The sequence below is a fragment of the Lodderomyces elongisporus genome, chromosome 3 (assembly GCF_030384665.1).
Source record: "Lodderomyces elongisporus chromosome 3, complete sequence".
NCBI classification, from domain to species: domain Eukaryota; kingdom Fungi; phylum Ascomycota; class Pichiomycetes; order Serinales; family Debaryomycetaceae; genus Lodderomyces; species Lodderomyces elongisporus.
Window position 1 is genome coordinate 2301945 of NC_083675.1, and position 26917 is coordinate 2328861.

The 26917-nt window shown below is 38.4% G+C and overlaps 7 protein-coding genes across 7 annotated transcripts; 3 read left to right on the plus strand and 4 right to left on the minus strand. All coding sequences in view use genetic code 12, as the record gives it.

The window, feature by feature from the left end:
* Positions 1 to 1184: 1184 nt before the first annotated feature.
* On the plus strand, positions 1185 to 2987 carry NAG4_1 (Synaptic vesicle transporter SVOP; the record flags this gene model as incomplete). Its single annotated transcript, XM_001525694.2, has 1 exon — positions 1185 to 2987. The coding sequence occupies one exon, from the start codon at positions 1185 to 1187 to the stop codon at positions 2985 to 2987; it is 1803 nt and encodes a 600-aa protein (XP_001525744.2).
* A 1421-nt stretch (positions 2988 to 4408) lies between these two features.
* On the plus strand, positions 4409 to 6187 carry NAG4_3 (Synaptic vesicle transporter SVOP; the record flags this gene model as incomplete). Its single annotated transcript, XM_001525695.2, has 1 exon — positions 4409 to 6187. The coding sequence occupies one exon, from the start codon at positions 4409 to 4411 to the stop codon at positions 6185 to 6187; it is 1779 nt and encodes a 592-aa protein (XP_001525745.2).
* Positions 6188 to 6516: 329 nt separating this feature from the next.
* Positions 6517 to 7830, minus strand: NAG2 (N-acetyl-glucosamine-6-phosphate deacetylase; the record flags this gene model as incomplete). Its single annotated transcript, XM_001525696.2, has 1 exon — positions 6517 to 7830. The coding sequence occupies one exon, from the start codon at positions 7828 to 7830 to the stop codon at positions 6517 to 6519; it is 1314 nt and encodes a 437-aa protein (XP_001525746.2).
* Positions 7831 to 10509: 2679 nt separating this feature from the next.
* Positions 10510 to 12210, minus strand: NAG5 (N-acetylglucosamine kinase 1; the record flags this gene model as incomplete). The annotated part of the gene is made up of 1 exon (XM_001525698.2): positions 10510 to 12210. The coding sequence occupies one exon, from the start codon at positions 12208 to 12210 to the stop codon at positions 10510 to 10512; it is 1701 nt and encodes a 566-aa protein (XP_001525748.2).
* A 2102-nt stretch (positions 12211 to 14312) lies between these two features.
* Positions 14313 to 16859, minus strand: SEY1 (Dynamin-like GTPase that mediates homotypic ER fusion; the record flags this gene model as incomplete). Its single annotated transcript, XM_001525699.2, has 1 exon — positions 14313 to 16859. The coding sequence occupies one exon, from the start codon at positions 16857 to 16859 to the stop codon at positions 14313 to 14315; it is 2547 nt and encodes an 848-aa protein (XP_001525749.2).
* Positions 16860 to 17185: 326 nt separating this feature from the next.
* PVL30_003155 (uncharacterized protein) lies at positions 17186 to 19927 on the minus strand (the record flags this gene model as incomplete). Its single annotated transcript, XM_001525700.2, has 1 exon — positions 17186 to 19927. One exon carries the CDS (start codon positions 19925 to 19927, stop codon positions 17186 to 17188), a length of 2742 nt encoding a protein of 913 aa, XP_001525750.2.
* Positions 19928 to 22848: 2921 nt separating this feature from the next.
* ETF1 (Electron transfer flavoprotein alpha-subunit) lies at positions 22849 to 23814 on the plus strand (the record flags this gene model as incomplete). The annotated part of the gene is made up of 1 exon (XM_061119447.1): positions 22849 to 23814. The coding sequence occupies one exon, from the start codon at positions 22849 to 22851 to the stop codon at positions 23812 to 23814; it is 966 nt and encodes a 321-aa protein (XP_060975430.1).
* Positions 23815 to 26917: the final 3103 nt, after the last annotated feature.

A 26917-nucleotide genomic window follows, 5' to 3' on the forward strand; every position in this document is an offset into this window, starting at 1 on the left:
GAAAAATATACTGAGGGGGGGGAGGGGCAGAAGATGGAAGGCGAAGAAGAACAGATAGAGGGAGAGTATTTCTAAGAGAGAAAAATGGACTCTGTGTGATAATCATTATGTGGGAGATAAAAATGACGAAGTAAAAAAAAAAAAAAAATAAAAAAAAAAATTTTATTTGAAAAAAAAAAAAAAAATTAAGCAAAGAGAAGCCAAAAGCAAAATAGATGCCGGTTGGAAAGGCTGTACCCATACACATACACACACATACACACACACAATTCCTAATCCATCACATGCCTCTTCATCATCTATTGTTGATGTCGGTTAGTACTTGTAGCATTTCTCTGCCTTTTTTCTAACAGAGATATGTAGGGACGTGTATTATTTTTTTACCAATCTAGGCCTAGTTCAGTGGCTTTGCCGTCTCTACTAAAGAATAAAAAAATTATTATAAAGCTAAAAAAATAATTAAAAAATAATTAAAAAAAAAAGAAAAAAAAAAAGAAACAAAGGAAAAGGAAAGAATTGTATATATTTGTATGCACGTTAACAACCGATCTCTCCTCTCTACTCCTCTCTCTACCAACTGATTACCAATACTTTGTAACCGATATCGGTACTAAATACAATTATTTATTTTATTACACAAAGCAAATTGAGTACTATTTTTCTAATGCATCTTTAAGAACCGTTTTTGTGATCTGTAATTGCAGCCATTTGTACCGCTTACACAGTGGATTCAAGGAGAGGCTCTGGGCATTGGGGGGGGGGGGGGGGGGGGGGAGCCAGCTGGGTGCGTGAGGAGTAGAGTATGCTAAAAGCTAGTCAAGACTTGAAAGTTGAGGGGTTATGAGGTATATAGTTTCCTTTCTTCTAACCACAACGGATGCTATTTCCAACACCACCAACCGATATCAAACACCAACTTAAAGTATTTGATAAAAAGTTGATAAAGCTTATAAATAGGGTTGCTGGCGCCCCCCCCCTCTCAACTCTTACTTCCTCTCTCGTCCATTTCTCTCATTCTATTCATCTCAAAGTATATTTTCTAAACATTATCAACATTACTATTTTCCAATTCAATATATAATCAATTTAATACTTGCACCTTTTATTAATCAATAGAGTTTATTTTTATTTATATTTTTTGTACATTGGAAAACATTTAATATAATCAAGTTTGTACTACAATCATGTCTACTGATTCAAATACGGTAGATAACGCGAGTGTGGACTCAGAAAAAATTACCTCCTATGGAGATGCAATGCAGAATCCTACACAAAACAATGAAAGCATCCACAGAACTGACACAATATTATCGAGATTGCGTTCTAGACACTCTGATGATGTCGAAGACGAAAAAGAATTGAAGCGTTTGGTCACAAATAACCAAGGTGTTGAAAAAATCAAAACTGAATTGCGTGACAGAGCTGGTGCATTGGGTCCACTTGAAGAGCCATACGATCTCAAATTAGTGCAAACCCACCCAGACCCTAACTCAGATTTTAATGAAGCCGACCCATACAAATACCCAGTTGATATGGAGTCAGGCTTGAGACTCGTTGAATTTGTTGAACATGACAAGGGTAACCCAAAGAGCTGGGGTAGAGCTAGAAAATGGCTCTACACCATGGTGCTTGGTGGTATGTGTTATGTTGTTGCTTTAGGTTCGGCAATCGTTACTGGTGATATGAGTGGACCTGCAAAGACCTTTGGTGTCTCTGAGGAAGTTGTCATCTTAGCCTCTGTTACTGTTTTCGTTATTGGTTTTGGTGTTGGTCCATTGGTATTTGCACCCATGTCGGAAGAAGTTGGTAGAAAACCAATATATGCTGTTACGTTATTTGTTGCCGTTATCTTTATCATTCCTTGTGGTGCTGCCAGAAACATTGGAACTTTACTTGTGTGTCGTTTGATTGATGGTATTGCTTTTAGTGCACCAATGACCTTGATTGGTGGTTCCTTGGCTGATATTTGGGATGGTCCTGAAAGAGGTGTAGCTATGGCTATTTTCTCTGCTGCCCCATTCTTGGGTCCCGTTTGTGGTCCCGTGTTTGGTGGTTTGCTTGGTGACTATACCTCTACTTGGAGATGGATCTACTGGGCATTCTTGATTATTGCCGGTGTATTCTACGCCATCTTTATTGTTGTTGTTCCCGAGACCCACCATGGTACCTTGTTGAAGAAAAGATCAAAGAAGTTGAGAAAGGATACCGGAGACACCAGATACAGAAGTTTGAATGAGATTGAAGTTAGAGAATTCAAAGACGTTGCAAAGACTTCGCTTTTGAGACCATTTGTTTTGCTTTCGGAACTTATTGTGTTTTTGATGACTATTTATATGGCCATCCTCTATGGTTTGTTGTACATGTTCTTCTTTGCTTACCCAGTCATCTACATGGAAGGTAAAGGCTGGTCTGCATCAATGACCGGTGTTATGTTTATCCCAATTGGTGTTGGTGTCATGATTGCCACTATTGCCGCACCATTCTTCAACAATGACTACAACAGAAGAGCACAAAAGTACAGAGATAGGGGTGAATTGCCACCAGCAGAATTGAGATTGATTCCAATGATGGTTTCGTGTTGGTTTGTGCCTGCAAGTCTTTTTTCCTTTGCTTGGTCATCCTATCCACATTTGTCTTGGGCCGGACCATGTTTCTCGGGCTTGGGTGCTGGTTTTGGATTCTGTTGTTTGTACAATCCTGCAAACAACTACATTGTTGACTCATACCAGCATTATGCTGCTAGTGCCTTGGCTGCAAAGACTTTTGTCAGATCAATCTGGGGTGCTTGTGTGCCATTATTCACCATTCAAATGTACCACAGATTGGGTTACGAATGGGCCAGTACATTGATGGCTTTCATTTCCTTGGCCTGTTGTGCTATCCCATACCTTTTCTTTATCTTTGGTGCGAGAATTAGAGCATTCTCTAAATATGCTTATGCTCCAAAACCAGGTGATATTGCCCCAACCGGTGATTTCGGTCATTAAAACTTGTATTCAAGAAACTTTGCATTTACAATCATAGAGAGAGTGAAAGAGAAAGAGAAAAAATAAACAAATTAATAAAGAAGAGGGAGTGCTACATTTATATATATATATATACATATTCAGAATTACAATTAAATACCCTGGTAAATAGAAATAAATTAATTATAATCAAATTTTGAGAGAGAAAAAACGATAAACAGTATTGGAACTGGTATGCGAATTCTGAGTAAGTTTTAAATTACTACTACGTTGTCTTTGCACTTTTTGCTACTTAGCTTTGTTATTGCTTTTGTTGCAGTTGCTGCATTTGGTGCTGCACTTGCTGCAGTTGCTGCATTTGCTACACTTGCGGTCGTTTGTTGTTGCTTTTTTGCTAACGTTTCTATTATTTTGGTCAAAACATTTGTAACGGCTGAGAAAAAAGGGTATGAGCCCATTGGTATTCCACGATCTGACATCGGTGTGGCTCAGGTAATGAAAAAGTGATGTCTCAATATGTGCGCAATACAAATCAAGTACGGCTATTTGACGATGATGGCGCGCTGCGAATGCCGAGGATCTTGCCCCATCAAAAGTCCGACTTTTTTCTTGCACGGGTCGTTTAAAATATGCCAAATGTAACAAAGAACTTAATAAACAAGCTTCCAATAAAGTCGACCTAAAATTACAGTTTCAACACACTCACAATAATTGACACATCTAAAAACCCTTTTTGTTATTTTATCAAAAGGTTCAAATACACAAACAAAAAAAAACAAATCCAAAAGAAAAAAAATAGTTGACAGCCCCTTAAGCTGGTTAGCGGGTACACAGTAAGCGGCTATGCACGTTACAAAAATTAATTCTGTTCGTGGCTTTGGCAAATGTCATTCGTTTTCAATATCCATTTATTATTATAATTATGCTATTTTTTTTTTCTTTTTTTTGGGCTCTTATTGTTTTTGCGCAAAGCTGAAAAAACGGTCTCAAAATATAAAGAGAAATTTTAAATGAAAAAAATAAAAAAAAAAATTTTCCCTTTTTTTTCCTTTTTTGTTCCCATTTTCCTTTTAGTACCACCACAGTCAAAATATTGCATAAGAGGAGGCGATCCCGGTATGATTTCTAGCCGTCTTTGTATTCGGTTTATGCATATTATATGATATGGGCTCCCCAACACAGGATTATACATCTTCTTCATCGGTTCCAAGTTTCCGTGGGTAAACAAAAAAAAAAATGTTTACCAATGATATAAAAGGGATGGTTTCAGCTCCTCAAATTTTTTCATGGCCTTTCCACCAAAAAAAAGCTTTTGTCGTTATTCTGGTTCTGCTTCTGATCATCCTTTAATATTATATCATTTTTTTCTAACAGATAAATATATATATATATATATATCTTTTCAATTGTTATTGATCAAATCATAAATAATCTGGTGAGCTATGTCGGATTCAAACTCAACGGTAGCCAGGAATAGTATTGATTCCAATAAGATTACCTCATATAATGAGGCCCTCAACAAGGATGCCACAGACGCTAGCAACAGCTTAGAGAAAGCCCACTCTGGAATGTCAGCACAGGAAAAGGAGTTGCAAAAGATTAGAACCCACCAAGAGGGTCTTGAAAGAATCTTGACTGAATTGCATGAAGGTGCTGGTATGCTTGGTGCTGCTGAACAACCATACGATATTAAGCGTGTTGAAACACATCCAGATCCAAACTCAGACTTTAACGATGCTGATCCATGGAAATACCCTATTGATGCTGATACTGGTTTGAGACTTGTTCAGTGGACTGATGATGATAAAGAAAACCCCAAGAAGTTGTCGTTGGCTATGAAATGGTTATACACTGCTTGCTTGGGTTCGATTTGCTTTATTGTTGCTCTTGGTTCAGCCATCGTTACTGGTGACTTGGAGAGACCAGCTGCTTATTTTGGAGTCTCTGAAGAAGTGATTATCCTTGCATCCGTTACCATGTTTGTCCTTGGTTTCGGTTTTGGTCCATTGTTGTTTGCTCCTATGTCGGAAGAAGTTGGTAGAAAACCAATTTATGCTGTCACTTTGGCATTAGGTGTTATCTTTATCATTCCATGTGGTGCTGCTAAAAACATTGGTACCATGATCATTTGTCGTTTAATTGATGGTGTTGCTTTTAGTGCACCAATGACCTTGATTGGTGGTTCCTTGGCTGACATTTGGGATGGTCCTGAAAGAGGTACTGCTATGGCTGTGTTCTCTGCTGCTCCATTTTTGGGTCCTGTTGTTGGTCCAATTTTTGGTGGATTATTGGCTGACAATGCTCCTACTTGGAGATGGATCTACTGGACTTTTTTGATCATTGCTGGTGTTTTCTACGTTTTGTTTATCGTTATTGTTCCTGAAACCCACCACGGAATCCTTTTGAAAAAGAGAGCCAAGAAGTTGAGAAAATTGACTGGTGATGATAGATACAAGAGTTTTAATGAGCTTGAAATTAGAACATTTGCCCAAGTTGCTAAACAATCTCTTTTGAGACCATTTATTTTGCTTTCCGAGTTGATTGTGTTTTTGATGACACTTTATATGTCAGTGGTTTACGGTTTGTTGTACATGTTCTTCTTTGCATACCCTATGGTTTTCCAAGAAGGTAAAGGTTGGTCTGCCTCAATGACCGGTGTCATGTTTATCCCAATTGGTGTTGGTGTTGTTACTTGTACATTAGTTGCACCTCTTTTCAACAGAGACTACAACAGAAGAGCTCAGCAATACAGGGACAGGGGTGAATTGCCACCACCAGAATTGAGATTGATTCCAATGATGATTTCATGTTGGTTTGTGCCTGCAAGTCTTTTCGCATTTGCTTGGTCATCTTACCCACACATCTCATGGGCAGGTCCATGTTTCTCAGGTTTCGGTGCTGGTTTTGGATTCTGTTGTTTGTATAATCCTGCAAACAACTACATTGTTGACTCATACCAGCATTATGCTGCTAGTGCCTTGGCTGCAAAGACTTTTGTCAGATCGGTTTGGGGTGCTTGTGTGCCATTATTCACGATCCAAATGTACCACAGATTAGGCTACGAATGGGCCAGTTCGTTGATGGCTTTCATTTCCTTGGCTTGTTGTGCTATCCCATACCTTTTCTTTATCTATGGTGAGAGAATTAGAGCATTCTCCAAATATGCTTATGCTCCAAACATGGACGCTAAAAAACCAGACATTGAGAAGAGTGGTCATTAATCTTGAAACTGGAGTTACAAAAAAAAACATTGCGGGAATAGATTTGTAATTGAAAAAAGGGGGGATAAAAAGAAGAAAAAAAAGAAAGAATATCCCGTCATAATCAATAAGTAAATATTAAAAAGATCATATATATTAAAAAAATTCCAAAAACATAGATAAATAAAGAAACTGATACCAAATATTTTGTCATTTTGTATGCGGATTTTTTTCAGCATTGTTATGTGTAGTTCCTCTTATAGTTAATTTTCTCCCTTATTTTTTGGCTTTCTTTATTGATTTATTTTCAACTCTATTATGTATTTCTAATTTAATCTAAACGAGTAACTCTACAAAGCAGCGGCTAGTCTGGACTCTGCTGGATACGATGAATCGCCCACCGAAAGATCTGACGACTTGATTTCATTTCCGAGTTTAAACACCCTTGTCACGTATCCCTCTTTGTTTAAAACGATGAAATCGGCATCGCAGCCAACATTCAAGTATCCGCGCTCCTTTTCAACACCAATGGACAAAGCAGCATTGTTTGTAGCGAGCTTCACTGCAGTTGCCAATGAAATATTGGCCCATTTCATCAAATTTCGAATACATTGAGGTAATGTGGTTGCAGCACCGGCCAACGTATCTGTTCCTTTTAAATAGAGTCTATCGCCAGTCTTTACAATGATCTGTCCATCCCATTTGTATTCGCCGTCTGGCAAACCAATCAAGTGCATAGCATCCGTGACTAAAACACATTTTTCAGGGTTGGATCTATACGCAAGGTTTGCCATCGAAGGATCAACATGTACCCCATCACAAATCAAACCAAAATAAGGTGTTTTATCCTTTGCTGAAGCAATAGAGGGAGAAGGAGAAACGGTGTTGGTACCTTCACCGTTGGGAAGATTGATCAAGCCGACTACTCCAGCATTACGGTGGTGTGGCTGCGGCATAGCATTGTACATGTGTGTAATCATTGTGCATCCTTTCTCAATTGCCTTCACCCCGGTTTCATAATCCGTCATGGTATGGCCAATGGCATATACAATATTGTGTTTTGTGATGAATGGTATCAAGTCAAGTACGCCGTCAATTTCGGGTGCTGCAGTAATGATGCACACATTGTCACGTAATGACTCTGAGCTTCCATAAACTTCAAGCAATTTCCTTTCGCCTCCCTTTGCATCTACAAAAGTTTCTGTTGGATGGCAACCTTTCTTTTGCAAGTTGATAAATGGGCCTTCCAAGTGTGCACCAAGCGAGTCGGTTTGATCTTCTAATCTCGATGGTTTGTATATGGGAAGCACCTTGCGGTAAACGCTTGGGAAATTGGATGTAACGGTGGGGCAAGTAGCTGTAACACCCGTTGTCAAGTACTTTGCCATGGCATCTTGGTAAAATCTCTTGAAATCGGCAATATCCAGAGCCGAAGACTTGTCATTCAAGTTTGAGAAATTCAAACCGTAGATTCCGTTATTCTGTATATCGAGCAAACCAGGTGCCAACATCTGTCCTTTCAAGTTGATGGTGTTTGATATTTCATTTGCTGAGGCAGGTGCGGAACAAATCTTTCTTGTCTCATTATCAAAGTAAAGATCCTGGTCATGGTAAACTTTTCCGTTATCTATCAAATGGCAATTTGTGAATCTTGTAACCGTCATTTTTTCTTTATATATTAGGGTAAATCAATGGTGGGCTTGGAAAGTAGTTGGTAATTATTATGAGTTGATACGATAGGAATTGTATGTTGTTGTAAAGTGTGTAACCAATCAAGGGGTTGGTTAATTATCAGGAGTCATCGGAAAATATAAACGATTCGGAGAGTGGGTTCAAATCAGTCTTATATATATATATATATACAAGCATACATTTCAAGACCAAAGTTATATCTTCAAATGTTTATCAAGTTGTTAGAAAAAAAGAATAGTGATACATGTGGTATTATTGAGTGTGTATTGGGATAAAAGGTAACATGTAGGATAGACAAGTCTTTTTTTTTTTAGTTCAAGAAATGTTAGGCAGTTGCATAGTTACAAAATAAAAAAAAAAGAAACGAAACGAAACGAAACGGAAGAAAAAAATGGAAAAATTGCAAAATTGCAAACAAAAGACGACGAATAATGCCCATGTGCCATCAAATAGTAAGATAGCTGTGTGCTATATGCCATGCGTATAGTGCAATCTAAAGTCGTGATGATGAAGATAGTATATATTATTCCTAACCGTGTCATGCACAATACAAGTCAGGAAAGATAAAGAAGGAATTTTGATGCGAAATTTGTGACTACGTCAGATGTCTAAATTGCTATTGCAACTACTGTTAGTACCACTATTGTTAGTACCACTATTAGTTTCAAGTGCATCCGCGATAAGCCAATTTTTCTTCTTCCCAACATTATTCACAAAACTCCCCCCCCTCCATCCCCACACATACACATACATTTCAACACATGGTAGCTTAGTAAAAATTTATGCTGATGTAACATTAAACCCTTTATCGATGTAACATTATAACAGTAATACTCTTCCCCTCCCCCCTCACCACCAGAAAGTATTGAAAACGAATATTGTTTCATGTCCTCGATGCAACATGGATGACATGTTACATTATTAGCTTTTCTATCTATTTGTTTCATTTTTAATAGTAGACCTAAAACATAATAGAGCGTGGGTTTTCCTATGCCGTTGATACTCTAATAGAGAATAGCCACCTAAAGTGATAGCTAGAGACTGTATTTTTTTTTTCTTTTTTGCACTTTCGACCTAAAACCATCCTCGGAGTTTGCTCTAAATACGACCTGATATGCAATCACCACAATAGTCTTATATTCTTTGCCCTGGGGGTTTCCTTTTTTTTTTTCAAAACGGCGTAGCTATAGAAGCTTCCTAATCTTCGGCTGTATCATTCAAATTTGTATTTATACATATATATATATGCATCGATATCGAGTTTCAAGTCTTGAAGCCTGTTCTGATCTATAAAGTGAATTGTCAACCTCCTTTTGCAAGTTGTACTTTATAAGTTGTACTTTATAAACTGTACTTTACACATTTTTCCATCACCATGAAACAAGCTACATTCTCATCTGCAGAAGATGCATCGCAGTACTTGGCTGACTATATCATCAACAAGATCAACAACTTTAAGCCAACACCCTCAACCCCATTTGTTTTGGGCTTACCAACTGGATCATCACCCGAAGGTATCTACGCCAGAATAATCCAGGCATACAAAGACGGTAGAGTTAGCTTCAAAAATGTTGTCACCTTCAATATGGACGAATACTTGGGCTTGGCTCCTTCCAACGAGCAGTCGTACCACTATTTCATGTACGATAAGCTTTTCAACCATATAGACATCCCAAAAGAAAACATTAATATCCTCAATGGATTGACTAAAAATGTTGAACAAGAATGTGCCGACTATGAGGCCAAGATCAAAAAATACGGAAAAATCCATTTGTTTTTGGGTGGATTGGGACCAGAGGGGCACTTGGCATTCAACGAAGCTGGCTCGACGAGAGATTCAAAGACTAGAGAAGTGGAATTGGTGGAGTCTACAATCAAGGCCAACTGTCGATTCTTCAACAATGACCTCAACAAGGTACCCAAGAGCGCATTAAGTGTAGGTATCTCAACAATCTTGGACAACTCAGACGAGATTGCATTAATTGTGTTGGGTGAAAATAAGAGATTCGCATTAGACAAGACGATAAATGGAAGAAAGAACGACCCACAGTATCCCTCAAGCTATTTGCAGGATCATGCAAAGGTGTTGATTGTATGTGATAATGCGGCAGCAGGATTGAAATCAAAATTGTAGATAATTGATAGATAGAGTATAGAAGACACTATTTTCTTTTTTATTTTAATAAAGCTAGAAACAGTATAAGTATTGGCCAACCCTGGTATATAGCATGTATAAGGATATCACATTATAGCTTCTTTATTAGAGTTGAATGTTTTAAAACACTACAATGTTTGTTTGCTTTACAACGCTATTCCATCTACAACTAAAATTAGTTTAATTTATTAAATACATTACTTCGTTACTGCCTATACGTTTGGAAAAACTAAAAAAATATATATATATCCTCTCTATAACTTTTTATTATCTCTTCATTTGAAAACCATGTCATTTTTTAAAAGCAAGGACTAAGATTTGGAAAATGAGAAATGGAACTAAAGTGGAATCCTGAAACTAGAGGGAAATCCTGAAACTAGAGGGAAATCCTGAAACTAGAGGGAAATCCTGAAACTAGAGGGGAATCCTGAAACCAAAGTGAAGCGGATCAAAACAACTTGAAACATCAAAAGATAACAACCAAAAATAAAAAATTTCATGAATGGTAGGCTGCACCTATAGCTGCACCGACAATTGAGCTATTTTCCACCAATTGCAAATCTATTGTATAACCTTCTCTTTGCGCATCTTGGCTGGAATTGACATACTTCAATACCAAGTCCCTATAATTGTGAAAATACACCAACACTGATCCAACAAACCCAACACTCAAGTGGCCTTTAAGTTGGTCATCGGTATTAAACTCTCTCTGTAATTTGAAAAATGCAATTATGGAGTTTGCAACTATGAACGCTGCCCTTTGAATAACAGCCGCTGTGATTGTCTTGAGCATCTTGATATCGGTTTCCGGAATCGCCTTGTTCCAATTGTAGCACTTACACATTTTCGCATTAATCTCTTGGTAATCATTGCATTCATCAACAATGCACATAATCTCACCTTCAAATCCATCGTATGACACATTTAATAGTCGATCCATTTCTTGTTCACTAAATGTAGTGAAAATTTCCTTCTGATTCCAAAGGTCGGCAATCACTAAACGACATAATTCAGGTAAGTACCTGCCACTTGTTGTTAGTTCATTGGGTTGAAAGACTGAATTGGTCTCGGGGTCAACTTTTGAAAATGCTTTGAACCGTTGTTCTGCCTCTACAAGTCTTTTGTCTATGATTCCATCGTATTTTGTCATAAAATGGGGAACCAACCCTTGACCAAAAAAGGATAATTCGGTATTGAATAGTATCTTGTCGTCAATGAGTTTTGCTGAGTGCATTTTCTGCTCGTGTGAGTTTAACGAGCAGCACAAGTTGAACCCAGTTCCCAAAACCATGGCCAATTTCATTGTAGAGTTTAAAAATAGTCCTGCAGAGTACACAGCCAATGAGTCATTTAAAATTGATCTAACATCGATTTCAACATTAAACTCTTCAAGAAATGTAGTTTCAAGCAAAGATTTCAAGTTTTGACCATGCACTTCCGGGTCAACAGTATAACCTTTGGATACATGGAGGATATTTCCGTTATTGTAATCTGTTGTCTCCAAAGGAAAAGACCATGTGATTCCTGTTTTGATCAATTCCTTTGAATCTATAGCTGATTGTTTCAGTAGAATCTCCATCGTCTTGGATGCAATAAATTTAAAGAAATTAAGGTCGATATTCTTGTACTCGTTGGATATAATCCATTTGTCCTCGATAACAACCTTGACACGTTCCTTCCTGTTCAAGTCCAAGTCTGGAGATATATCAACAACAGCAACTCTTAATGTCGATCCGCCCAAGTCAATAACCAAGTACAGGCCACTCTCTTCTCCCGTGGGCGACAAGTTGTAGTTGGGCAACATTGCTAGTGCGTCTTCCGCAAGCGAACTTTTGAAATCGTGGTAAAGCAAATCTGATTGTTGACAAAGATTTTTATCTGTTAAAGACTCTGTGAAGGAGGCAACGGCCAGGTCTAATACAGAAGAAGTTTCCAGATACTCTCCCGACTCATTGCTGGACATTGGTGTAGCGGAGGGAGAGCGAAATGAAGATGATGATGGTGATGGTGATGGTGATGAAGGCGATGGTGACAACCCTGTGGATGATTCCAATGATTTAAGATCTTCCTCTTCCTCTTCTGATGATGCAAGACCAGAGATCTGCTGAGAGTTGATTCTAATATTTACCTCCTTTTTGAGGCTTTGTAAGCCATCAGGGTGGTTTGCCTCGAAACTTGATGCTAAATGCTGTGCCATGACTGATTTCTCGATTCTATTTGTTTGGTTATTATTTTTTTTTGGCTGGTAAAAGAATAAAGTTAATTGGTTATTGGTATTTTGATTAGACTATGGGAAACTATATGTTTTTGTTCATGCTCAAATATCAATAGCTATTAGCAGGAGAAGGAGGGAGGGAAAAGCTCCTCTGATATATATATATGGATGTATGTGTATGTGTATGTGTATGTGTGTATGTGTGAATGAGTATGTGAGTATTTGAATGGATACTTGGGTAAACTAAAGAAACAAGGTATACTCAACCCGTTGTATTTTTGCAGTTTCCTATAGATGTTGTAACTTTGAATATCTTCTCGTGCCATCTGTGTCTTACTCTAGGGTTACCCCAGTACTACAAAGGCACAGTATCACAATATTACACAATAGTATAGAGTCTCAAGAATTGGTGAGAACTAAAATAAATAAAATAAAAATAAAAATATATAAAAAAAAAAATTAAAACAATTAAAACAATGTTACCTACAACCTGCGGTTCGCTCTATTTTTGTTGTTGTTGTTGTTGTTAATTTTTTTTTTTCTGTTCAAAGGTTGCAAAGGAAATTTTGATACTGTCAAACAATGCCCACCACCAAGAATAAATTACCTCCGACAAATTGCCCACCAACACCAACACCACCACCACCATAAAAGTTGTTACTTGTAGCCTAGGTTGCACAATTACCCAATCCTTCTTTTAAAGGTAAATTTGATCTAAAAGAGGTTTCAATTACAACTTTATTAGTACAAAAGATACCAAAAACACAGTTTCGGTTTTTTTTTTCTCTTTCTGATTTTTTTCTTTTTCTTTTTCCTCATATTCACTATTGTTAGCCCCACAGATAAGCCATGACAAATTAAAAAAAAAAAAGAAAATAAAAGGAAAGTGTTTGGGCTTGTTTTTATGATGAAACTTGTTGATGTGTTGACTCGTAAATGGTAAAAAGGGCTTAATCGAGTTGTACCTTTTGTTATATTCCTTGCCAATTTTTATCACTTCTCCTAACAACTATTTGCTGTTCTCTTGTATTAGTGTCTCTCTCTCTTACCTCCACCAAGATTTAAATTCTTTTTTTTTTTGGGCCATGCTAGTATGTTGCAATTGTACCTATGTCGTATTCTTTAGTTTTGTGTAAAAGTTTGATTTTAGTGTTTTTTTTTTGTTGATGTCTAAAAAAAAGAGAAAAAGAAAAACCTGTCACTGTCAAAAATGCGACATTTTCTTGAGTCTTAATATTTCTCAATCTATTTCGAAGGATATAACCTTCTTGGTCTAGGACCCTCATCAGTGTAGACACAACCAGGGTGCATCCTATGGTTAGTACTCGTATATTTTGAGGAATTAACTTTAGACAGTGATTTGAATTTTTTTTGGCTAATACAAGTACATCTCAATTGGTATTTTGAAAAGAAAAAAACAAAAAAGTCACTGTTGCAAGGTTTCAATTCGAATATTTTGGCACCAATTTGTTGTAAAATTTGTAATAGTTTCTCAACCTAATACTAAAACTTTTTACAAAAGTGACATATTCGTTTGTTGCAACGATCTTTCAGTCAAATGATGTAAACAGCATCATCAGTTAAAAAGAAAGTCTCTGAGTAAAAGTTATTGTTGTTATAATTATTTTGCTGTTCGTTACCTTTCATCCTCACATCACTAAGTTTTTTGGTTGTCAAATAATTCTTATTGGTCTTTTAAGGTATTTTTCCACCGAATCTCCCCCTTCTCTCTCTCTCTCCCCCCCCCCTCCGCATTAATGCCAGATCCGTGTAGCTCAGTTTTAGTCCCAAAAGTGCACGACTTTAGTGTAGGTGATATCGATTCTCGGTTACAGCAACTTAAACGGGAAACAGGGAATAATATGGTGGGGGACAAAAAAAAAGCAAGAAGGTGGAACAAAGAGAGGATGGAAAAGAAAGGTTTGTTGTACCTAGGGAATAATCAAAATGTTTGGCAAATCAATAATTAATTGATGAAAATGTATTCCTGATGCTAAAACCAATGTTTTATTTGCTTGTGTGTTCTTTTTTTTTTCTTTGATCAAAATGTTACTACTATATAGATATATAATGCACTATAACCCTTATTCTTCCTCCACAACATTTCGAGAAGTCACATCTACTTGTGTTGGTTTAGGTTTTAAAAAATCAGTTGCGTCTTCATCTTCTTTTGCATTTTCCTCGTGTATGCCCACCTTCACTTTCCCTGTCATTTTATCCAAATTGTGTGCTTGGATGTGGTGATCGTCAATCAACACTTCTCTAAGCTTTTCTTTACCAACAGCAATAACTTCATCAACAAGTCGTTGTGTCACAGTCAATGCGGGTTTCAACAAATTCATAGTGTACAAAATGTATAATGAAGCACCCAAAATAATTGCAAGTGAAAATGTAAATGGGTTTCTCACAACTGCCATAAATTCATTCCAGCCCAACAAAAGAATTATAATGTAAATATAGTATGGAATTTGCGTGACATGCTGAACAATTGAACGTTTTGTTTCCATGAATTTCGCATCAATCTCTTTTCTAAACTTGGCCATAATTTCTGCCTTCTCAACTTCATTGATAATGTCAGCAAAGCCATTCAGTGCAACATCATCATCATCTTCATCTTCGTCTTCGTCTTCTTCTTCTTCTCCTCCTTCTTCATTATAGTTTCCAACACGATTACTAGCTGAGTATTTAACTCTCAACAGCTTGTTAAAAATATCAACATCGGGGATAATCTCAGAATCGTCACTGAGCTTGGCAATCGTCAAAATAGGCAATACTCCAAGAGCGTGTTCTTTAGCAACAGCAAAGGATTCTTCTAATTCACGCGAGTTTTGGTACAATTTTGGCAAGCCATTAACATCATACCTAAACTTATCATCAAATCTTGTTTGAAGTTGCTGCAAAACTTTTTCCTTGGTAATCAGTTTATGAATCAATTGATAAAATGCATCCCATGATTGGAATTTAAACTTGGCAAATGCATTCTCATTCTCAGCTTCTGTTGTGTTGAGGCCAAAATCTCCATTGTGCTTGCTAGTAAACTCCTTTTGAAGTTGGTGGAAATTGTAAAGAATATTATCCCACGTCTTTTCGGTTGGGTCATTTAATTGAAGCTGCATCAGTTTCGACAAGCTTTGCGACAATTTCTTAACTGCCTTGGAAACAATATTATTGAGCTCGATAAATTGTTGTTGAGAAGTAATAGCTTTTATATCGGATGCAAACTGGTGAAGTAAAATTTCTGTGGCAAATGCACCACTCAATGAAATGTGGCTCAAATTCAACATTACAAGTTCCAACGCTTCATCTGACAACGACTTTGATCTTGCTGCAAAATCCTTGCCCTTCAATGCCACAAGATCTTTCTTGTATTTGGTGAGTGAATGTTGCAACAAGTTCTTGGCGTGTACGTCAAACACTTCTTTCAATTTAGTGTTAACAAGATCATCAAGTTTTTGTCTCTTTTGTAAATACACTGACTGGTTGTATTTTGCTGCAACTTGGTCGTAATCCTCCAAAACTTCACTCTTTAAATCACTGAATAGAGCACCAACATTTTCATAGTCGGGTGATTCTTCAATCACTGCAAATAACTCCTTGAACTTGTTGGAAAACTCTTTAAAAACAGTGTCTACTACTTCGTCACACTTGAATTGCGCAACCAAAATTTGCTGTGTTGGCAAGTCCAAATCCTTATTGGTTTCGATTTGCTCCCAACACTTTTCCGCATACAATGTCCACCCATCAATTGGAATATTGTGGTGGTATTCTGGTTTAAAGATGTCATTTTCAACAACTAATCTATCACCCAATCTACCAACACCAGCAGTAAACTCCTTGGGTTGTAAGATCTTGTGGTTCAATGCATGGAAATCAAGGTCAAAGAAATCCTCAAAAGCCAATTCCTTCAATTCGGTGGGTTTCAGAAGCGAATCCCACATTTTTTTCAAATCGATTGTGATTGTAGAGGCCAAATTCTCAACCGGGGTGTTTCCCACATGGTCTCTAATCACCACGAGCAACAAAACCTTGTGGCTGCTCTTTGACTGCAAATTGTTTTTCGATTCCAACTTGCTCTTGCCAAAAAGAGTCAAATTGACTTCAAACACGGTTTTGAGCAATCCCATGTTGGCACCTTGATACAATCCTACTTGGGTCTCCCATATATTGAGAATTAATACCTCCGAAGTCGACAATGCAAACAATGCTGCTTTTCTTTCAAAATCCTGGTCCTCGCCTCTTTCACGGCCATCTGTACCTTCGACATCCATCACCAAGATACTCGATTTACTCGCACCGTGGCCATGAGAAGTAGATAAAACGGGTGATTGAGCCAACCAGATTCCCTTTGTAGTTTGCTGACGACTTTGCTCATTCATTACATCAAAGTTGGTATTGAATAACCTGTTTAACAATGTAGATTTACCAGTGGATTGCGAGCCAAACACTGCCACAATGTGATAGTTGTGGCCAATATTGGGTGGACATGTCTTGTTGATATAGCCAAGTATATCCTTGTTGAAATGTTTGTTCTCGTCAATCACCTGTATTGCATCTTGCAAGTGAACCTGGTCGACTGGCACAAATGATGAAGAAGACGACGATGTCTCTGATAAAGGTTCGCCACTGCTCATTGTGTGTTGATCTGTGGTGGTGGTGGTGGTAGTGGTGGAAAAGAAATGGTGGGGAAAGTGTGTAGAAGCGAGAGCAAAAAAGAATGTGAGGGAGAAATCTAAAATGAATATGGATGATTGATACCTCTTTTTTTACTGTTCCTTAGTCTATATTTTTTTTTTATATTTTATTTATTTTATTTATAATGTTCTTTTTTATTACCCTGTGATTTTTGCAAACACGTAAAGAGAAAATTGTACCGAGAATAAATAATGATTATTGAAGAAAAAAAGAAAAAATTAATAATATTTATAGCCGCGTGTACCAACATACTGAAGAATACAATCTACAGAGCGCTCTTTAATCTTAATCTCGTGGCATCTAATTCTGCCTTGACTCGCAGCAACTGGTTATAGCGCAGCTTCTCTTGAGCTGTTCTTCTTCTTAGCTTCACTGCAGCAAGCACGAACGTGGCCAATGTCTTGAAAGTAAGCTGGGGTCTCTCCTCTTTGCGGATAACATAACCAGGGTACAAGCCAAGCTTGGCCAATTTAACGCTCTCATCGTCTTTAAACTTGCTCTTTTTGATCTTGTCCATGGCAAAGTTGTACAAGAACTCAAAGTCTGCTGCACGGTAATGAGTATCTCTATACCGCTGTTTGAAGTATATGCTTTCATTTTTAAGAAAATCTGCACGCTCATAATCCTGTGCAATCTTTAAATTACCATGGAAGTTGGACATTTTTGAGGCAAGCCTTGCAGACTCGGCAACAATACGATCATGTTCCTGACTCTTGATGAGTAGTTTGTTTTTGAGGTCATTGATTGTCAGTTGCAATGTCTGTTCTTTGCTAGATGCATCCTCTTTTGCTAGCATAATATCACTTGCATGCTTTTCCTTGAGTTCGTCAATACTCTTGCGTGCTTCAGTAAGCTCCTTTCTTGTGCTTTTAAGTTGAAACTCCATATAATCAGTGATTGTGGGTGAAGGTTCAGAAGATTTTTGTCCCTGGAGTTGTTCTTGAAGCACCTTAATTGTGTCTTGTGATAGTTTCAAATCTTCACGTAGTCTCTTTAATTCGTCCTGCATCGAATCTTCGGCTCTTATCCAATTCTTCAACTCTGCTTTGGCATCCAGCAACTTGTCATCTGACATTAGCAATACTTGTTCGGAATCTTTCAACTTGGTACGAAGAATCCTCAGCTCTTCTTGTAAAGCCTTTACATCTTCTTGTAAATTTTCAACTTCACGTTGGCCCAATAGCAATTCATTCTCCAATGTTTTTTTATCCAGTTCAGCTCGCTCAAGCTTGGATTCAAGCTTATAAATCACCTCGTCTCCTCTCTTGATTTTCTGATTCTTATCTGCAAGGTCTCTTTTCAAATTCATTTCGAATTGAGTCAACTCTTCAGGACTGGACATTCCGAGATCATTAAGTGATTTCTGTAATTCTTCAACCATCTTCACTAACTGCACATTGTCCTTGTACAATCGGTCATCTTCCTTGGCATTTGCAATAAGCTCATCTTTCTCGTCCTGTAGATCAGAGATTTGCTCTTGCAATTGTCGTACCTTGAATCGAAGCTCATTGATGGAATCTGACTCGGCATTTTTATCATGGGTTTTCAACTCTTTAAGTTCTTCGTTTGCCTGATAAAGTGCATCTTTGAGCTCATCGTTGATCTTGTTTACTTTAGCATAATCTTCATCCAGTAACTTTAACTCATAGAGTACCTCATCTAGTCGCTTTTCATTGGCAACCAATCTTACTTCAAGCTCCTCTAAATCAATATCCTTTTCTGCAAGTTCGCGTCTCAATTTGTCCATCTCGTTGGTAGCATCTTGACTTTCTTTAACAGATCGCAGCGAGACCTCTGTTTGATTGAGCTTTACTTCTCTCAATTGAGCTTCCAAGTCATTTACTTCCTTTTCCAAGTTCTCCGCGTGCATTCGTTCGTGGCTCAAATCCTCATTGGCCAAGTCATATTTCTTTTGCATTTCAACAAGTCTTTTTGAACATTGACTAATTTCAACCTCCAATGAATCAACCTGCTGCTGAAGTCTCTGTGTCTCTCTATTGCGAGCACTTTCAAAGTCATTGTTTTTACTAAACTGTAAATCGTGCAACTCGCGAGACTGTTTTTGAAGCTGGTTATTAAGTTTGTGGTTTTTCTCTTCGAGCTGTGAAATCCTTTCCCGTCCATCTTCAAGGGCTCCTACGTGCAGTTGTAGTTTCTTCGAAAGCATTTTCACTTCATGCTCTGAGTCAGCAAGACGTTCAGTAAGTACGGAATTTTCCTTGATCAAATTCCTCAACTCGGTTTCACTCTTTACATCTCGTTCAGTCGCCCGCGACTTGATAATATCATCATTTTGCTTCTGAAGTGAAATGAGCTTGGACTCTGTTTGAGAGAGTTCTTGCTGAAGTTGATGAATCTCGTCCTCGTATTTTGCCGCCTCGTGTTGCATCTGCTTTTCTAATTGCTCAACTATTCTATTATCTTCTCGGGCTTTGTTGACAATATCGTCGACTTTTTGCGCCTCATATTCTCTTGCATCTTTGAGCCTTTGATTATCTTGCTTCAACTGTGCCACTTCCTTTTGAAGCATTTTTATAGTATGGTCATTCTTTTCAGTATTAACATTTCCATTATTTGATCTCATATCATTTTCCATCATTTTCAATCGCAGTTTGAGCTCCAGATTCTCAGCATAAATATCTCTATCGTCTAATTGGATCGAGTTGAGCAACTCTTTATATTTCAATCTCAAATTCAAATTGTCTGCTCTAAGTGATTTGATAATCGACTCCAGCTCCTTGACCCCGAGACCAGTGTTTTCAAAATCGGTGTTTCTTTCTTTGTGGATCTCGCGAGCAAACGCTATTGGCAGAGCATCTTCGCGTATCGAGTGTTCTGTTTCGTCAAATGTACTCATTTCCACCGGATCTAAATGTTTGTCTTTTAATGCATGGAATAGGCTTCGTTGAGTGTTTAACTCAGGCAGGTGTGCAGCTGAATAGCTGTGAAGTACTTGAAACTTCCCACGGTTACGTTTACCAATGGGTGTAAACTGTACTGAAGTCATCTAGTTGAATATAAATGGAGAGGAAATGACGATGTTAATGAAGGGGGTAAATAAACGTAGTAGTAGTAGTAGTAGTAGCGGTAGCAGTAGTAGTAGTAGTGTTTGTGTTGGTGGAAGTAAAGAAGAAGAATGAAAAGTACTAGAAACTGATTTATGTCTGGATAAAAGCGCTAGAGCAAGAATTGGAGGTTCTTTTTGTGGTTTTGTTTACATTTTTCTTTTTTCTCTTTCGCTTTGCACAAAATACGCGTTTCATCTCCAAAATTCTTTTCATTTTCATTATAATTCTTTTCAAGAATATACAAATACGCTACCAAATTGAATCAGTTTACAAAAATAAATATATTGTCTAGATCCCACTTACACTTCTTCATGTAACAGCTCGTAACAGTCTACCAATTTCAACACATCTGAAATGTGCTGGAAGTACGGCTCACCATTATCAATCAAGTTCTGACATCTAATAACAACCTCATTGTCGCTGTCCTGCACCAACCCTTGTATTTTGAAATAGTCCAACTTTTCAAGATCACGCAACAAGAGCCCACGAATGCCGGCTCGCTGGAGCTTCTCGCGCACTACTGCGGACACATTGACAAAGCATGATTTGATATCTCTTTTTTGGTAATTGGTTAATAGTTCGTAGACTGTTTTCGCTGCTGATGAATCTATCGAGTTCATATTGTTCAAATCGAAAATGATATATTTGCTCATGGTTGAGTCTCTGCTGCGTTTCAGAGCCGGGTGTGCTCTTGTTGAACCGTACATCTCGACTCTTTTCAACCTCATTAAGAGATCGCTGCAGTTTGTGAAACTAAGAGGTTCTGGTATCTTTACAATCAAACAACCCTCTACTTCTTCGATCGCCTCTCTATTGATCTGTGTTTGTCTGAGATCATTAAATATATTGAGCGATGAGCCCAAGGTTGAGTTTGCTGGAACCGGTACATCTGCATCAACAAAGATGTTGGAGTTTGGTACTCTGCCCAAAATCTGAATCCTTGATTCAGCAGAGTTTTTAATCACTCTAATCAACAGGAATAGGATCCCCACAGAAATGCCACCTTCAATGGAAAAAAAGAGAGTCGTCAATACTGTCAATGCAAACGTAACCAACTCGGCCCAGCCTTTGGCTCGCCAATGGAAATACAATTCATATGGCGCCTCTTCAATCAACAGCACTCCAATAGACGCGATAACAACACTCAACATACATTCCGGAACGTAGTACAAGTATTTAAGCAAGAATTGAATGGTAAATAGAGTCGATATACCCATTATGGCACCGGAAACTGTAGTCTTTGCCGAGATTGCATTGATCTTGCTTCTACCATAACCACCAAATGCAGGGAGTGCGCCAAATAACGATGCAACTATATTGATGCTGCCCAATGCAACAAGTTCTCGATTCGACGAGATGGGCAAGTCAAAGCTTGAACCCAAAGATTTCGATGCGGTAGTCGACTCGAAAAATCCCAACATTGCACAAACAAAGCCTGAAGTGCCTACAGTTTTGAGCATCTTCGACAGACCCATTGGGTTGTATAAACTTAAACCTTGGTGGGTTTTCACTTTGCCAATAACGGCCAAGCCTGATTTGTTCCATTGGAAATATTGGCACAAGATAGTAGCCCCTCCAACAACAAGAAGAATCTCGGGAAATAAAAGAACTTTCTTATTTCTAGTTCTTTTCTTGATCACTTTACTGATCATGACTATTGTAAAGCCAACTGCTCCAATTGTCAAGCTTAGCGAATGGTAGTGATTGCAGTATTTGATCAAAAACCATAATTTATCAAACGGAGAATGGATATCCATCTTGGAAGGATCATCGGAGATCTTCTTCATCAACTCCTCTATGCCCAAGATGATAATCAGAGAATTGATAATCATAACAATCCCCACAGCTGAAATGAAACCTTTGAGTAAAGAAGGACTCAAGACATTGTCCAAAAAGCCAAATCTACCCAACCCAAAGCCCAATAGAGTGGCTCCGCTGACAAATGTAATGACAGAGACATATTCTAAGGGGTCCAAATTTTCCTTTTTCGCATGGTGCAACAAGGGCTCTATAGCTTGTCCCACAATCAAAGATATAGGTCCCTCGGGTCCAACCACCATTTGTGGGACACTGCCAAATACCATATAGATCAAGGGAGACAATGCTAGTGAGTACAAGCCCAGAATGACCGGCACGTGAGCTAATGTGGATGCATAAGATAGTGACAATGGGAGTTGGAAAAACACCAATGTCAACCCAGCAACAAGGTCGCCAACAAAGAACTTTAAGTTGTACTCGCCTATCCAGGACAAGCAAGGTAAATAGTATGGAAGCAAGTCCTTCCACGCTAGTTCTTCTGCATTTATAGCGGAAGCAGGCGAATAGTTTTTCTGGTAGTTTATGGAACACGTTTCTTCGTCGGTTGTTTGCGAATCATAGTGCCCAGCCACATCTTTGCCCAACAACTTCAGCCGCTCAGTATTATGGACCCTAGTTCTTGATATGGGCCGCGTGCTAGGAGGTTGTGGGCTAGTGACTCTGAATGGCTTTCGACCAGGGCGAGGTGACGACGACATATTGCTGCAGTGTTATAACTTAAAAGGAAACTATATGGGGGTGTTGAAACCAAAAAAAAAAAAAAAATAGCATTAAATAACATAAAACAAAAAAAATATAAAAAAATAAAATAAAATAAAATAAAATAAAAGAAAGAAAGAGGAATTTCGACACACAAAAGAGAGAAAAAAAAAATCTACCAATATATACAAAAAAGAGGTGGTGAAAAGAGAAAGAAAAGAGAAAACTAAATATATCAGACTCTGTAAACTATTAATCCATTTTTACTACACTCCACCAAATTTTAATTTTTCATTTCCTTTTTCTTTTTCATTATTTTTTTTTGTTCTTTCCGCCACCCACCATGCTTAGAAGATTCTTCTCCACATCTCGAAGCTTGAAAAATAGTTTGGTTTTCGTTGAAGGTGCTAATGGCCAAGTGAGCCCTTCAACCTTGTCGACCATCACCGCGGCCACGCAGATCGGCGAGCCCGTTACCGCAGTGGTGGTTGACCAGAACCTCGCCGAAAGTGCTTCCAAATTATCGGGAGTCAGCAAAGTGTTGAAAGCACAAGGTCCTCAATATGCCCACTACTTATCAGAGGAGATTAGTCCCTTACTACAGGAGTTGATTAAAAAACACAATTTCACCCATTTCTTTGTTTCCGGATCGGCAGTTGGTAAGTCGATATTGCCAAGGTTGGGAGCATTGCTCGACGTCCAGCCATTGAGTGATATTACCAAAGTGATTGACAAGCAGACATTCACCCGTCCAATCTATGCCGGTAATGCGATTGCCACAGTCAAGTCGAAGGATAGTATTATACTTGCTACAGTGAGAGCTTCTGCGTTTGCGCCGGCATCGGAGCAAGACGCCGTTAGCATTGAAGATGTGACAGAAACCCCAGAGACTGGAAACAGAACCGAGTTTGTTTCCGAGGAGTTGGTTTCATCGGAGAGACCTGAGTTGGGCTCAGCATCTACTGTCATTGCTGGTGGTCGTGGATTAAAGAATAAGGAAACGTTTGATGCCTTGGTGGAGCCTTTGGCCACCAAGTTGAATGCAGCCATTGGAGCATCTAGGGCCGCAGTCGATTCTGGATACTGTGACAACTCATTGCAAGTGGGACAAACAGGTAAGATTGTTGCACCAGATTTGTACATTGCTGTTGGTATCTCGGGTGCCATCCAACATTTGGCTGGTATGAAGGACAGTAAAGTGATTGTGGCAATCAACAAGGACCCCGAAGCACCAATCTTTAACATTGCCGATGTCGGATTAGTTGGTGACTTGAACGAGGTGGTTCCAGAATTGACAGAGAAGATCTAATGTTAAATAAAAAGAAAGGGTAGGAATAGAAAGGAGGGAGAGAGAGGACGGATGGTGAAGTAGTAAAGTTGTGTAATTAGGGTATTATTTTCATTTTCATGTTCATTTTCATGTTCATTTTCTTATCCGCTTTCCACCTCTATTTGACTCTCTTGACTCTATTGGTTTATGATATTACGATGTTTGACTGATTTGAAAGTGGAGTAAATGTCGAATCAACTAGATTGTAAGATATGTCGATTTTGAGAAGCTCCCTAGTAGTTGAAATGAGTGTACTGTTTAAATAGCTTCTATGACTGACTTTATTGTTATAAAACTTGTTAGCTTGATGCGAGTGACATTAGTTGTCATAGCACGTGGCTTCTCCATTTGTAATTCTATGATATCTGTATTTTTTCTGACTTTGTTAGATGTCACATACATGAGACTTGTCCCCTTGACTACCGAATATTATACCCTTACCTCGCACGGCCTGTCGGCCATACGGAATAGCGATAATAATCAGGTCAGTGTCGGAATACCCCTATTCTAGATATAGCCGACATCGGCTATATATATGAGGGATTATTCAGTAAGAGGTTCATTGACGACGAATATAAATAGTCCTCGATGTAGACCTAGAATATAGATATTTATATAGTTTTTATAAACCGATCAAAACCATATCTATTGAATCCACCCTAATCGACGCTACTCTAAGCTAACATGGAGGTCTTCCCTCTTTAACATAATAGGCGAACAAGTCGATAGCGCAGACGTATCATTGGACCAATGACTTTCGCTACTATTACAAGCTTGTTTTTGGATGTACTCCGCGCTAGCAACAAACTACTTCAAGCACTTGCAATTCATTCTTTTTTTTGGGTTCCCCAGTGCTAGCACCAATGCAACAATGGATTGACACATTTGTGGTCCCTAGCTAGTATCAGGGATTTATCTATACCTTCACCACGCCTCGATATTGCGATTGCAAGAAATTGAGTTTAACAAGGTTCACACAACTATAGTGGTCAGTGCGAAAACTGGGCCATTGTGTGAACTATTAATTCGTGACTTGCTAACGACTAACATCCATGTGTCACCTAGGGGAATCGCCTATTTCTGTTTTGGCGCCCTCTTTGATGGTCCGAGTTGTGTCGTCCACCATGAAATTGGTCAAAATTGTTTTTCATTGATTTTTATCTGCAATATTTTTTACAATTCTCACCGCAATTCTCACGGTATATAAAATCGTTAAAACTGTCTTGCATTGGCCTGCCTGGTTATTTGACAGTCCGGAACCACGGGCAATTCGCGTTCCAGTCGAGGTCTTTCAAAGAATCACATGGGCCGTGTAAAAATGGCTTTAAAGATTTTATATATCGTGAGGACTTCGGTGAGAGCTGCAAATGAAAATGCAGATAGTGTCCACGAGTTCACAAATGGATACCAGTGAGAAAGAACTTTGATCCATCTCATGGCCTTCGACATAGCCCGAGGGATCCAAGGGGGAGCCGAAGTTCCAAGGGTAATGCCCTGGAGGAGTTCATCGATGTCCGAAGTGAACAAGTCTCGGAACGAGAGATCACACAATGGTCGTTGTTCTGCCTTAACAACTATGCTTGTGTGAATTTTGTTGAAATCAAACTCTTGTGACTTCGACATAGGAGTTTGCACCGTATAGGTCGATGCACGATACCAATCTGGTATCATAAAGGTATCAATCCATTGTTGCAATTGGCCCTTGATAGATGAAACCAAGGCCGGAATGGATTGTAGATTCCTAGGATAGCTTGTTGCTAGAGCGGAGTACATGCATACAAAGCTAGTAATTGTTGCAAGAACGGACATTGGTCCAATGTTACGTTTGTGCTGAGCGACTTGTTCGCCTCTTTTGTTAAAAAGGGGAGACCTTCACGCTAGAGATATCAAGCATAAGCTTGTTATCAATTGCTAGCTATATTTTTTTTTGATTAGTTACATAGTCTATATATAAATTATGTTAAAAGATTTGTGTGTAGCATTCTCTATGTTTTTTTTTTGCAAAACAATAGGCCAAGGACAGCTTTTACAAATGAATCGGTCGTCTATTTCATGAAAAACTAAGGTAGACAGTATTTCACTCTTGCGGGTAGCTCACGTGACTCAAATGTAGTTGATTCACGAAGTGTAGAAGGATGCATATGGTTTGAGCAGTAATTGCTTTTTTTTTCTACAGACAAAAGAGATAACTGTTTTGTATTCATTATGGAGTAATGAATAAGAATAAACTTGTTTATTTGAGAAATTGAAGTTCATGTGATATATTATGCACCGTGGAAACCAAGACAGAATTTTAAAAAAAAAAAAAAAATCTAATTTTGTAAGCATTTTGAATTGAATTGAAGCAAAAAGTTGATGGCTGAGAAGAAATTAGATACACATTTTGAAGAAATAAATGAACAAAGTATTACAAAGTGATAAACATTAACGTTCAATGAAAGCAATGAAGATGATGACGGCCATTAAGCATAAAAAAATCGGTGTTGATCAAGAGAGTGAAGAAAGAGTTTACGGCATAAAGGTCACGTGAACAGGAGATACGAATAGTTGCAAACCAATTATTGAAGAATTGGAGTTCGTTAGTAAGGAAGCACTTGAAACTCGGTGTAAGGATGCACTTGAAACTCGGTGTAAGGAAGCACTTGAAACTCGGTGTAAGGATGCACTTGAAACTCGGTGTAAGGATGCACTTGAAACTCGGTGTAAGGATGCACTTGAAACTCGGTGTAAGGATGCACTTGAAACTCGGTGTAAGGATGCACTTGAAACTCGGTGTAAGGATGCACTTGAAACTCGGTGTAAGGATGCACTTGAAACTCGGTGTAAGGATGCACTTGAAACTCGGTGTAAGGATGCACTTGAAACTCGGTGTAAGGATGCACTTGAAACTCGGTGTAAGGATGCACTTGAAACTCGGTGTAAGGATGCACTTGAAACTCGGTGTAAGGATGCACTTGAAACTCGGTGTAAGGATGCACTTGAAACTCGGTGTAAGGATGCACTTGAAACTCGGTGTAAGGATGCACTTGAAACTCGGTGTAAGGATGCACTTGAAACTCGGTGTAAGGATGCACTTGAAACA